General features: G+C 45.8%; 1 protein-coding gene across 2 annotated transcripts in view; it reads right to left on the bottom strand.

The window, feature by feature from the left end:
- The window catches only part of LOC129857340 (cyclin-dependent kinase 14), a 227,456-nt gene that overhangs the window by 87,845 nt on the left and 124,880 nt on the right, over nt 1-14,731 (bottom strand). For both annotated transcript variants that reach the window (XM_055925489.1, XM_055925490.1), the window contains one exon: nt 946-1,009. In XM_055925489.1, the coding sequence (XP_055781464.1) occupies nt 946-1,009 (64 nt within the window). The remainder of the gene's footprint in view (nt 1-945; nt 1,010-14,731) is intronic.

The following is a 14,731-nucleotide window of genomic DNA, read 5'->3' as shown; positions in this document are numbered from 1 at the left end:
TTAGATTAGATCATTGCGACATTGGACATCCCTTTAGAGCAAAAATAAGAAAATAAAAGATTTTCTCTATCCCGCGATTCAGTCAAAAGATTGTTCACCTTATGGAGGAAACAGGTAGCTTGGAGAGACACTTATTAAGAGAGGGAGGTGGTCTTGCATTGGACATCTGAGCAGGCAACTGCCTCAATTGCTGATAATAAAATTGTGTATTGTGTGTGTACCTATTGTCATGCAGAGATCGTACACTGATCTGGTACACTGAAGCCAGGTCTGTCTGGATGACAGGAGCAGCAGGACAGAACAGTGTGTGTTGCTCACACAGCTGTCCACGGCAGCAGGACGACATAGAACTATGGCCAACCACAGCCATGGCCACAGGACATGCGATTAGGTGTGTGTGTGTGCGTTTCACACCCCAGTTCCTCTGTAATTGGCCACAGGAGATACAGCTAGACAGGCCACTCACATCATGGTACCCCTGCTCTCCCTCTGTCCCTCTTCTTCTCCCTCCATCATCCTCTCTCTGTCACTCTTCTAATTCCCCCTCTATCTCTCTGTGTGTTCCAGCATGCCAACACTAATCTGCGAGCACCGTCCAGTCTGTTTCTAATGAGCTCCCAGAGGGCAGCAGCAGTAGCCCTAGTCTGGCACAGGGATGGCACAGCGATGGTACAGCGATGGTACGGCTGGCTCACAGGCCTGGCTGGACTGTGTGAACTACAGAGGCATGTCTCCAAGGTTTACAAAGTAGAACTGGAGTCAAAGTCTGGTTCTGACTGTTGGACCTATTTTATGTGTGTGTGTGTGTGTGTGTGTGTGTGTGTGTGTGTGTGTGTGTGTGTGTGTGTGTGTGTGTGTGTGTGTGTGTGTGTGTGTGTGTGTGTGTGTGTGTGTGTGTGTGTGTGTGTGTGTGTGTGTGTGTGTGTGTGTGCGTGTGCTCCTCACCTGGTTTGAAGTGGGGCAGGGAGTGGACCCCCGGCCAGGTATCCTCACAGGGGGTGCCTAGGACCTGAAAGAAGGAGGGAGACAGCAGGAGAGAGAATAAGAGATGGAGAAGAAATGCATCAGACAACCACACGCTGTGTCCATATCAACACATTGATATTTCAACAACACAATTGGGCCACAGAGAAAAGAAAAGATGAGACCGTCTCATAGAGAAAACATTTCATTTCTATGACCAAAGAGGAACCTCTGAATCACTAAGGTCCTAAACAATGACCACATTTACATGCGCACAGTATCCGGGTAGTAGGTTATATCCCGCTTGAGGTCTTATTCGTGATAAGCTGTTTACGTGTATCTTTGATATCCCGCTCATGAGTATCCCTGTATCTATGAATAAACAGAATATTCCTAATTGGATTTCATATGGGTTAAATGGTATAGTAACTGAAATCTGGACACTGACTGTAGGTCTATAACCTCTCATATGTAGAGTAATTACATTTTTTAAATATATTTGTTTATTGAATATTTAAAACATACAATGTACTTGCAGTGAAGCCGCTCAACAACTACATCACATTAGTCATCTGACAGCCTCCCATCCAGAGAGACACACAGAAACAACCAGGGTCAACCAGGGTCAACGCTCAAGGGCACATCGACAGATCTCCCACCAGCCCTCCAAGATCCCCCCCCCCCCACAGTTCCCCAAGAGCTGCCCCTCAACCATCCAAGACCCCCCCACAACCCCCCCACAAGAGAAAATTTATAAATAAATACAATAATTCCATTCGCCACCCCACCCCAAAAAACAAAAGACATCAAGGACAGCAAAAATCAAAACAGCGAGGCTAACTGAATATGTTTGACTGCATATATGGCACTATTTACATGTGTGTGTCCATGTATGTGCACATATGTGCATTTGAGAGTGTGTGTATATTGCATGTGTACAAACACCTGCACGGCATCAGCCTCAGGCAAACCAGCATTAACTGTAACAACACTGCCCCTCAGTGTCATTCAAATGTACTTTTTGATGTGTTTTATTTTGACTTTATTTTTTTAAACTTGTATCTTTGACTGTCATTCTATCCCCCGCCCAGCAACTCCACTCCCACTTGTCTCCAATTCCACATCTCAACCCTCAGTTTCCCTCAGCCCATCCCACCTATCTCTGCTGGCCACCCTCTTCGGATTTATATGTGAAATATAATATTATCTCCTGCAGAATTATGCATTTCTTTCAGAGAAATTATACAACATATATCTCAGGAACAGGAGTGGAGAAAAAGTATTTCTTACTGTCACTATCTCAACCACATACAATATGCACTCAAGTCTAATTAGAAATGTGTTTTGTCGTTTTCTCAGCGTTTCATTTCCTTAAAACAGGTCACACTGATGACATTTGGACATTTTGCACAGGACCAATCTTTTCACAGTTTTGGAGTTATTCCGTTTTCTCCCCAGTCCCTAAACGAAACAGACAACATTACCGGTGTTAACTAGATTACTAAATCCTTCTATCAATGTAAGACATTATTCTGGTCAGCACTACATATGGAGTCCCATAGGGCGGCGCATAATTGGCCCAGCATCATTCGGGTTTGGCCGGGGTAGGCCGTCATTGTAAATAGGAATTTGTTCTTAACTAACTTGCCTAGTTAAATAAAGGTTCAATATAAACATTTAAAATCCCAGGCATTTTATCCAATGTTTTCATAACCGGTACACAAGCTTTTTCTGTGTTATTGTAAACAGGATATGATGTTTATATGCGTCACGCCCTGACCTTAGAGAGCTTTTTATGTCTCTATTTAAGGTTTGGTCAGGGTGGGATTTGGGTGGGCATTCTATGTTCCGTTTTCTATGATTTGTATTTCTGTGTGTTTGGCCGGGTGTGGTTCTCAATCAGAGGCAGCTGTCTATTGTTGTCTCTGATTGAGAACCATACTTAGGTTGTCTTTTCCCACCTGTATTTGTGGGCAGTTGTTTTCTGTTTTGTGTCTGCACCAGACAGAACTGTTTTCGTGTTCTATTTTTTGGTATTTAGTGCCATCCATCATTCCTTCACTTCTGACCAGTTTCCCAGTCCCTGCCGATGAAAAACATTGGGGGATTGGGTTCTCGAGGTGATGAGAGATGTTGGGTTTGCTCCAGACATAGCATTTTCCTTGATGGCCAAAAAGCTCAATTTTAGTCTCATTTGACCAGAGTATCTTCTTCCATATGTTTGGGGAGTCTCAAATCAAATCAAATTGTATTGTATTTGTCACATACACATGGTTAGCAGATGTTAATACGAGTGTAGCGAAATGCTTGAGCTTCTAGTTCCCATATGCCTTTTGGCGTACACCAAACATGTTTGCCTATTTTTTCTTTAAGCAATGGATTTTTTTCTGGCCACTCTTCCGTAAAGCCCATCTCTGTGGAGTGTACAGCTTAAAGTGGTCCTATGGACAGATACTCCAATCTCCGCTGCAGAGCTTTACAACTCCTTCAGGGTTATCTTTGGTCTCTTTGCTGCCTCTCTGATTAATAACCTCCTTGCCTGGTCCGTGAGTTTTGGTGGGCGGCCCTCTCTTGGCAGGTTTGTTGTGGTGCCATATTCTTTCCATTTTTTAATAATGGATTTAATGGTGCTTCGGGGATGTTCAAAGTTTCTGATATTTTTTTGAAACCCAACCCTGATCTGTACTTCTTCACAACTTTGTCCCTGACCTGTTTGGATAGCTCCTTGGTCTTCATGGTGCCACTTGCTTGGTGGTGCCACTTGCTTAGTGGTGTTGCAGACTCTGGGGCCTTTCAGAACAGGTGTATATATACTGAGATCATGTGACAGATCATGCGACACTTAGATTGCACACAGGTGGACTTTATTTAACTAATTATGTGACTTCTGAAGGTAATTGGTTGCACCAGATCTTATTTCGGGGATTCATAGCAAAGGGGGTGAATACATACAGTTGAAGTCGGAAGTTTACATACACTTAGGTTGGAGTCATTAAAACTCGTTTTAACCACTCCGCACATTTCTTGTTAACAAAGTCTATTTTTAGCAAGTCGGTTAGGACATCTACTCTATGCATGACACAAGTCATTTTCCCAACAATTGTTGACAGATTATTTCACTTATCATTCACTGTATCACAATTCCAGTGGGTCAGACGTTTACATACACTAAGTTGACTGTGCCTTTAAACAGCTTGGAAAATTCCAGAAAATTATGTCATGGCTTTAGAAGCTTCTGATAGGCTAATTGACATCATTTGAGTCAATTGGAGGTGTACCTGTGGATGTATTTCAAGGCCTACCTTCAAACTCAGTGCCTCTTTGCTTGACATCATGGGAAAATCTAAAGAAATCAGCCAAGACCTCAGAAAAAAAATTGTAGACCTCCACAAGTCTGGTTCATCCTTGGGAGCAATTTCCAAACGCCTGAAGGTACCACGTTCATCTGTACAAACAATAGTAAGCAAGTATAAACACCATGGGACCACGCAGCCATCATACCGCTGAGGAAGGAGACACGTTCTGTCTCCTAGAGATGAACGTACTTTGGTGCGAAAAGTGCAAATCAATCCCAGAACAACAGCAAAATAACTTGTGAAGATGCTGGAGAAAACCGGTACAAAAGTATCTATATCCACAGTAAAACGAGTCCTATATCGACATAACTTGAAAGGCCGCTCAGCAAGGAAGAAGCCACTGCTCCAAATCTGCCATAAAAAAACAGACTATGGTTTGCAACTGCACATGGGTACAAAGATCGTACATTTTGGAGAAATGTCCTCTGGTCTGATGAAACAAAAATATAACTGTTTGGCCATAATGACCATCAATATGTTTGGAGGAAAAAGGGGGAGGCTTGCAAGCCGAAGAACACCATCCCAACCGTGAAGCACGGGGGTGGTAGCATCATGTTGTGGGGGTGCTTTGCTGCAGGAGGGTCTGGTGCACTTCACAAAATAGATGGCATCATGAGGTAGGACAATTATGTGGATATATTGAAGCAACATCAGTCAGGAAGTTAAAGCTTGGTCGCAAATGGGTCTTCCAAATGGACAATGACCCCAAGCATACTTCCAAAGTTGTGGCAAAATGGCTTAAGGAAAACAAAGTCAAGGTATTGGAGTGGCCATCACAAAACCCTGACCTCAATCATATAGAACATTTGTGGGCAGAACTGAAAAAGCGTGTGTGAGGGAGGCCTACAAACCAGCTCTGTCAGGAGGAATGGGACAAAATTCATCCAACCTTTTGTGGGAAGCTTGTGGAATGCTACCCGAAACGTTTGACCCAAGTTAAACAATTTAAAGGCAATGTTACCAAATACAAATTGAGTGTATGCAAACTTCTGACCCACTGGGAATGTGATGAAAGAAATAAAAGCTGAAACAAATCATTCTCTCTAGCATTATCCTGACATTTCACATTCTTAAAATAAAGTGGTGATCCTAACTGACCTAAGACAGGGAATTTTTACTAGGATTAAATGTCAGGAATTGTGAAACTGAGTTTAAATGTATTTGGCTAAGGTGTATGTAAACTTCTGACTTCAACTGTATGAATGCACCACTTTTTCATTTTTTAAAGAAGTTATTTTTCATTTCACTTCACCAATTTGGACTGTTTTGTGTATGTCCATTACATGAAATCCAAATAAAAATCAATTTATATTACAGGTTGTAATGCAACTAAATAGGAAAAACACCAACGGGGATGAATACTTTTGCAAGGCACTGTATGTAAACATGGTCAATTAGTCACACAGTCACAGATATGGTAACCTGCTAACCCTTATTCTCCTACAGTGTGTTTACACCAAGATCACGTCCAAGAAGTAAAGGTCAATGTTGTGTTGAGATAAATGTGTGTGTGTGTGTGAGCTAGAGAGAAGCCTTTTGTTGACCTTGGGTGTCAAGCAGAGATCACTGAAGCAAACACACACAAATTGTCGAGGTGTACACAGAGTAGCAGAAACACACCTCACTCACAAAGCCGGGGTTGAAGGGACACTGTGAGATTTCAAGATTGTGTTTGTTTTTCTACTTACCCAGAGTCAGACAAACTCATGGATGCCACTTGTATGTCTCTGTGTGCAGTTTGGAGATGATTGAAGTTAGAATATTGTTAAAATATTCATAAAACTAACAAATGTATAAAATATTGATTACTATGTAAAGCTTTGTAAGACCCCAGCAGAGGGCAGCAGTGTACCATGACCTGCAGAGTACAACATGGAGAGAGGGGAGGGGGATTGGATTGTGAGAATGTGTGTCTGCCAAACCCCTTACCGCAGCCATACACAAAGGGTGACCCCCCCCCCCCCCTCCATGTTCCCTCTTTCCCTCGGTCCAGCTGCCCCCTGAGGTGCAGAGTGAAATTAGCTGTCCCCTCAGCCCTGTAGGGAAACACTCACTACCTTAATTACAGCCACAGACACCATCGCTCACCGTGGCAACCCGCACCACGACACCGGCCACACAGCTTCATCATTGCCACGGAAACATGACACTTCGCCACAGCATCATCAACACGCTAATACATCACAACTGAACTATGCCAACCTTTAATTCATTTTTGGTAGATACACACACACAATTCCACTTCCTACCTAAGTCCTGCCTTTTCTTTCTTTCTCCCTCTATCTCTATCTCTCTGTCTCTTTCACTCTCTCTCTATCGCTCTTTCTCAATTCAATTCAATTCAAGGGGCTTTATTGGCATGGGAAACATATGTTGACATTGCCAAAGCAAGTGAAGTAGATAATATACAAAACAGAAATAAACAATAAAAATGAACAGTAAACATTACACTCACATAAGTTTCTCTCTATCTCTCTCTGTCCTCTGCCGGCCAGGCCGGGTGTGTTGGTTGATTTCCCCTATGATCTCTTGTCACTGTCAGGCAGCGCTGTAAGGTGTGGCTCGGTGTGTGTGTGCAGTGCTGTGTTTGTTCTGGTGACACACAGCCTTCAGGACGGAAATTAGCTCAGGGAGCCGCAGCCTGCCACTCAGGACTGACTGACTGTCTGACTGGCTTCAGAGGAGAAACAGAGGTGTCTCTACCCAACACTAACAATAGTCTGCATCCTAAATGGCACCCTATTCCCTTTCTAGAGCATTAATTTTGACCAGGGGCTGAAAGGGGACACAGCCTTACCACTACTACCACTAATGTTTCTGTAACCAAGTCTCTGTCTTTATGGTTCTAGTGTGTAGAATGTAGATATTACACACTGTCACAGTAAATGAAGTAAAGGGACTAAAAGGAAAGCAAGAGATCAAAGTAAAGAAAAGGTATATATTAACACCACCACTACTACTACCACCGCCACCACTACCACTACCACTACTACTACCACCGCCACCACTACCACTACCACTACTACTACTACCACCGCCACCACTACTACTACCACTACTACTACCACCGCCACCACTACTACTACCACCGCCACCACTACCACTACCACTACTACTACCACCGCCACCACTACCACTACCACTACTACTACCACCGCCACCACTACCACTACCACTACCACTACCACCGCCACCACTACCACTACCACCGCCACCACTACCACTACTACTGCCACCGCCACCACCACCACCACCACTACTACTACCACCGCCACCGCTACCACCACCACTACTACCACCACTACCACCACTACTACTACCACCGCCACCGCTACCACCACCACTACTACCACCACCACCACCACTACCACCACTACTACTACCACCACTATTACTACCACTGCCACCACCACCACCGCTAACGCTACCAACACCACCACTACCACCACCACTATTACCCACCACTGCCACCACCACCACCACCACCACTACTACTATCACCGCTACCACCACCACTATTACTACCACTGCCACCACCACTACTACTACCACTTCTACCACCACTACCACCACCACCACCACCACCACTACTACTACTACCACCGCTACCACCACCACTACTACTACCACCACTACCACCACCACCACCACTACTACTACCACTGCCACCGCTACCACCACCACCACCACCACTACTACTACCACCGCTACCACTACCACCACTACCACCACCAACCACCACCACTACTACTACCACCGCTACCACCACCACTACTACTACCACCACTACCACCACCACCACCACTACTACTACCACTGCCACTGCCACCGCTACCACCACCACCACTACCACCGCCACCACTACCACCACTACCACCACCACCACTACTACTACCACCGCTACCACCACCACTACCACCACCACCACCACCACCACTACTACTACTACCACCGCTACCACCACCACTACTACTACCACCACTACCACCACCACCACCACTACTACTACCACTGCCACCGCTACCACCACCACCACCACCACTACCACTACCACCGCCACCACTACCACCACTACCACCACCAACCACCACTACTACTACTACCACCGCCACCGCTAATGCTACCACCACCACCGCCACTACCATTACCACTGGCTCTGTGGTCAAACCCAGCAAGATACGACCCAGCAGTCTGCACACAACACAGTTAGCACAGCAAGCCAGGCTTACTGACTGGTAAGTAATCCGCTTCAGTCAAGCCACTCTTCTGCACCATTAGAGACAATTTACTGAGCGTGAGCACATAGTAAACACCACTATAGCTCTCGAATGGTTGATAAAACAAAGAGAGAGACAGAGCGAGAAGGGAGAGAGAGAGATACCCGTGGTTCAGAATGGGAAACACTGCGTTCACTATGAATGTGCAAATGAGCTCAGAGTGATTTGACTGGGTGTTATAATACCACCCATTACAGTTGAACTGTCTCAGTGACTTTAGCCTCTTTCATCTCAGACTCTGTCCCAGATGGCACCCTATTCTCTATATAGTACACTACTTTAGACCAGGACCCAGAGGGCTCTGGAGTGGTCAGAAGTAGTGCACTATGTAGGAAATAGGTTGTTATTTGGGACATCAGTGTTTAGCTGTCTCACCTCTAGGCCCTGACAGACGTTCCACTACGGTGGTAATGGGATTGGTAATACACTCCAGTCTGAGTGACAGCCAGGGTCTCTGTGACAGAGTCTCTGTGACAGGGTCAAGATAACTTTCTCCTGACCCTCTCATGCCATACAGCACCTGAGGACAAAATCACTATACCACAAGATGGGCAGGTTTTTTCTCAATCTATTCAACTGTAATAGAGAACAAGATCTCATTGAGCGATGTAGCTACACACACACACACACACACACACACTTAATAGAAGTGATGTATCTACAGTCAGAGGCTGTTTCTTCTGAAATAACCTCAACCAAGGAACAAAAGCAATTTGAAACCCGATCTGTCATCTGATTGAGCTCCCCTTAAAGCACCAAGGCTTTAGTTTTCACCCCAGAGGACAAAGGAGAACAGTGGGATCGATCTAGCGAGGGGTAACCTTGACCAAATTACAGGGGCTGCACACACCAGCTCCTAGCCTCGTCTCTCACTGAGCCTCATCTCTCCAGTGAGATATCATGATATCACATCAAACACACAGAGCAAGAGAGACAACACATGCAAGAGGCTGGTAAGAAGAGGTAAGGCTAGAATATGATGCTGCTGCCACATTAGAACAACATGTTGGAAAATGAGACAGGAAATAGAATAGGGGAGATGAAGACATATTTGAAGTCCTAGATCATGTCGCTTCAGCATAGCAACAACTTCTGTGGCATGTATACATGGCCTTGGTTGATTGACTATAAATCCCTCCATTAAGTCAGGCAGGCAGCCCTATAGGTACCCCTATCAACATGGCCAGCATGGCCGCAGACCATTGGAGGTGACAGACAGGGCTAATCCAGGGGACTTTGCTTGTCTGCCTGTCGAGCACACACACACACGCACGCACGCACACGCACAGGCACACGTAGATGAGGGCAAGAGTTGATCCAGCTACACACAAGGAACTTCTTCCCCTATGAGGGCATAGAGCTGAGCAGAGGGAGGATACAGGTTTGGGCATAGAGCTGAGCAGAGGGAGGATACAGGTTGGGCTGAGGGAGCAGAAGAGAGGGGAAGAGGGGAGGGGGTACATTTGAACACAGATGGGGTGGGATGGCACACATGTCTCTTGCTCTAGGGGGCAAGGCATAGTGAGGCACCAGAGGGAATGGGGGGGGGGGGCGGGGGGGGTAGTTGGTGGCAGCAGTGGACAGACAGGGACTGTGAGGGAGGGGTATGAAGGGGTGCACAAGGAGACAAGGGGACATGCTCAAATCCACAATCTGGTTGAGGTGTCAGATAGAAACAGCCTACATTATTGATGTGCAGAGTTCTCATGCTCTTTGAAGTGAAGGAGAGGAGAGGAGGAGAGAGGAGAGGTGGAGGGAGATTAGGCTGCCATGTGAATGTCTTTGTGAGGCACATCAGAGAGGGAGAGGAGCACAGCACATCGGAAGGGCGGATGAGGCAGGGAAGAGAAGAGGTCTGACTGACACATCACAGCCCAGGCAGACAACAGCCTTCAAAAAGACCCGTTTAGAGGCACTCTGATCCCACTCACTGACTCTCAGCACCACCGCTCTGACGCACACAGCTGGAGCGCACATTTGGGTTCAAATAGTATCGGTTTGCTTTCAAATACTTTGGCTGCACTTTTGAAATTGAGCTTGCCTGGCAACGGAAACCAAAGGAATAGTCCCAAACCAATCAACGATACGAGCTACCTACAGTTGAAATCAGAACGTTACATACACCTTAGCAAAATACATTTAAACTCAGTTTTTAACAATTCCTGACATTTAATCCTAGTAAAAATTCCCTGTCTTAGGTCAGTTAGGATCACCACTTTATTTTAAGAATGTGAAATGTCAGAATAATAGTAGAGAGAATGATTTATTTCAGCTTTTTTTTTCTTTCATCACATTCCCAGTGGGTCAGAAGTTTGCACACACTCAATTTGTATTTGGTAGCATTGCCTTTAAAATATTTAACTTGGGTCAAACGTTTCGAGTTGCCTTCCACAAGCTTCCCACAATAAGTTGTGTGAATTTTGGCCCATTCCTCCTGACAGAGCTGGTGTAACTGAGTCAGGTTTGTAAGCCTCCTTCCACACACACGCTTTTTCAGTTCTGTCCACAAATGTTCTATAGGATTGAGGTCAGGGCTTTGTGATGGCCACTCCAATACCTTGACTTTGTTGTCCTTAAGCCATTTTGCCACAATTTTGGAAGTATGCTTGAGGTCATTGTCCATTTGGAAGACCCATTTGCGACCAAGCTTTAACTTCCTGACTGATGTCTTGAGATGTTACTTCCACATAATTTTCCTACTTCAGGATGCCATCTATTTTGTGAAGTGGTGTTCTTCGGCTTGTAAGCCTCCCCCTTTTTCCTCCAAACAGAACGATGGTCATTATTTTTGTTTCATCAGACCAGAGGACATTTCTCCAAAAAGTACAATCTTTGTCCCCATGTGCAGTTGCAAACCGTAGTCTGGCTTTCTATTCATTTTTATTTTATTTGAACCCCCTTTTCTCCCCAATTTCGTAGTATCCAATTGTTAGTAGTTACTATCTTGTCTCATCGCTACAACTCCAGGCTCGGGAGAGACGAAGGTCGAAAGCCACGCGTCCTCCGAAACACAACCCAACCAAGCCACACTGCTTCTTAACACAGTGCGCATCCAACCCGGAAGCCAGCCGCACCAATGTGTCGGAAGAAACACTGTGCACCTGGCGACCTGGTTAGCGCGCACTGCGCCCAGCCCGCCACAGGAGTCGCTAGTACGCAATGAGACAAGGATATCCCTACCGGCCAAACCCTCACGACGCTAGGCCAATTGTGCGTCGCCCCATGGACCTCCCGGTCGCGGCCGGCTGCGACAGAGCCTGGGCTCGAACCCAGAGTCTCTAGTGGCACAGCTAGCACTGCAATGCAGTGCCCTAGACCACTGTGCCACCCAGGAGGCCGTAGTCTGTCTTTTTTATGGCGGTCTTGGAACAGTGGCTTCTTCCTTGCTGAGCGGCTTTTCAGGTTATGTCGATATAGGACTCGTTTTACTGTGGATATAGATACTTTTGTACCTGTTTCCTCCAGCATCTTCACAAGGTCCTTTGCTGTTGTTCTGGGATTGATTTGCACTGAAGGTAGGCCTTGAAATACATCCACAGGTACACCTCCAAATGACTTGTGTCATGCACAAAGTAGATGTCCTAACCAACTTGCCAAAACTATAGTTTGCTAACAAGACATTTGTGGAGTGGTTGAAAAACGAGTTTTAATGACTCCAACCTGAATGTACTTCCGACTTCAACTGAAACTTCCGCATTTGTAGCAGATTGAGGGAAGATAATCTTCTGAGTTTCTCAGTTTCAGGTTCAGTGCCGTATACACTGCAGGAGACAACTAGTTAACTGTAGCTGGATGGAAGCCGCTGAAACTTTCCCTTGCCAGGTCAACTGACATGTTCTAGACATGTCCATCAGTCAGGTCAAAGGTCAGGACAAACAACAGGACAGAACAGTCAGCATAGCTGAGACAGACAAGTGGAACACACACACAACCCCCACACACTACCTCCACCATCTCCCAGACCACCCAGCCACAACTAATGAGTGAGCATTTAACAGCGGTGTCATCTTCGTCACCATGTGTTGTTTACAATGGCCTTGTCTTCTCTATAGGGACAGAGATTGAATAGAGTTTATGGATAGTATGTCTGTCTGGTCACTGAGCTATGAGGGGATTACAGCTGGCCCATCCCTCACTGACAGACAGCAGGCAGGTCACTGGTGAAACAGGTCACAGTCTGCCCAAGTTCAGGGAAAGAGAGAGAGATGGAGGGAGGGAGGGAGGAAGAAAGAGATAGAGGGAAGGGAGATCCCTAGTCAGTTGTAAAACTGAATGCATTCAACCGAAATGTGTCTTCCACATTTAACCCAACCCCTTTTATTCAGAGATGTGCAGGGGACTGCCTTAGTCAAAATCCACATCATCAGCGCCCTGCCTTGCTCAAGGGCAAAAATACACATTTTCCCACCTTGCCGGCTCAGAGATTCAAACCAGCGACCTTTCGGTCCAATGCTCTGAATCGCTAGGCTACCTCTCACCCATAGAGAGAGAGAGAGAGCACAACCCCAGCTCATCAGATCATGGCCATGCTCAGTATCCATGAAATGGAAGAAAATGGTCCGAAACAGAGTAAAAAATGGGGGTACTATATGAGCTTTTTGTTTTCAGTTGCTCTGCATTTTGATGTATCTTAATGAACATGACTCAGGGTCACGACCAGCCAGGGGACAGGGGTTAGTCACCCCACAGATCAGAACCAGAACCACATGGATCAGCCTCTTCTCCCACTCACACCGGGTGGAATATGGTTAGTAAGCTCTGACCCGAGAGACCAAGTTCACTCTCCACTGGGGCTTGACAGATGCACGTTCACATTGGGTGGTCAGGCCGTTGCCGCCACCGCGGCTGTTTCTGGAATGACATCATTTATTTACCCAGCGGCAGGCGGCAGCCCCCTTCACTGTTTCAGATCAGATTGAGTCGTGTGCAGTGGCTTACGCCTCAAACCAAACTCATATTACTATGTGCGTGCGCGTGCGTGCGGCTTACTTCTCATACTAAACTCATATTGCTTCATCTCCCTGGATGTAGAGATAATTACCTGGTTTAGGAATAATTCAACCCATTTCCTTTGGTTTAACCAGCATCCTCTCCTCTGGCCGCCTGAACAAACACTAACACACACGTTCAGACCGACAAAGACACACACACACACACACACACACACACACACACACACACACACACACACACACACACACACACACACACACACACACACACACACACACACACACACACACACACACACACACACACACATGTTTAGACAGACAAAGCACACACTGTACTCATATGTTCTGTCCAACATAGCCACACACACTTACAGTCAATTATAGCCACACATATTGATCAGACAAAGTCATTCACATGTGGTTTTCAGTTTCAATTCTCTGTCTGTGCAGACAGTATGGGTGTGCTTGTGTCATCAACACTTGCTATTTACTCAACAACATGAACTGTTACATTATCCATAGGATATGCTGTCCTTGCTAATGCACCCCTGTGTGTGCGTGTGTTGACGTGAGAGAATAATTCATTCCGTAGGTGACGGAGGTGACAGCATCGTCCATCACACTAATGCAAGGAGAAAGGCTCATTGTATTCTGTAAACACACACGGACAAACACGGACACACACACACACATACCTCTGCTCTGACAGCCTTTCCTACAAATAGACCTGTCCATATTCCTACTGTTCTTCCGGGGGATGTAATCTTGAACAGAGTGACACTCAGTTAACCAGCTACATTGGGCCTGGGCTTGTACCACGCATATCTAATTCAGACGGACAGAGGGGACGGAGACTCAGCCTGCTGTAACTAGCAGTCAGCCAGTCAGCCAATCAGCCCATAAGGAGCCATGCTCACGTCTCAGGACCAGGTAAAGAGCAACACTTGAGCATGAACACACAGATGGTCTCTGCTCAGGATAGCCAGGGCTTTGGAAGATTACAAAAGAACACCAACATTAAAATAAAGCAGCGACTTTGAATAAATAACAGCCTTTAGTTGATTTGATTCCGAAGAAAAAGAATTGAAGAAAAAAAGAGAGCGGGAATGAAAGGAGGATTCAAATGGAAATGTAAGTGTCAGATAGGGTTGCACATTTTGGGGAATATTCAGAAATGGAA

This window comes from Salvelinus fontinalis, chromosome 6, assembly GCF_029448725.1.
Source record: "Salvelinus fontinalis isolate EN_2023a chromosome 6, ASM2944872v1, whole genome shotgun sequence".
NCBI lineage: Eukaryota > Metazoa > Chordata > Actinopteri > Salmoniformes > Salmonidae > Salvelinus > Salvelinus fontinalis.
The sequence above is the reverse complement of the archived record's forward strand: the minus strand, read 5'-3'. Positions and strand labels throughout refer to the sequence as shown.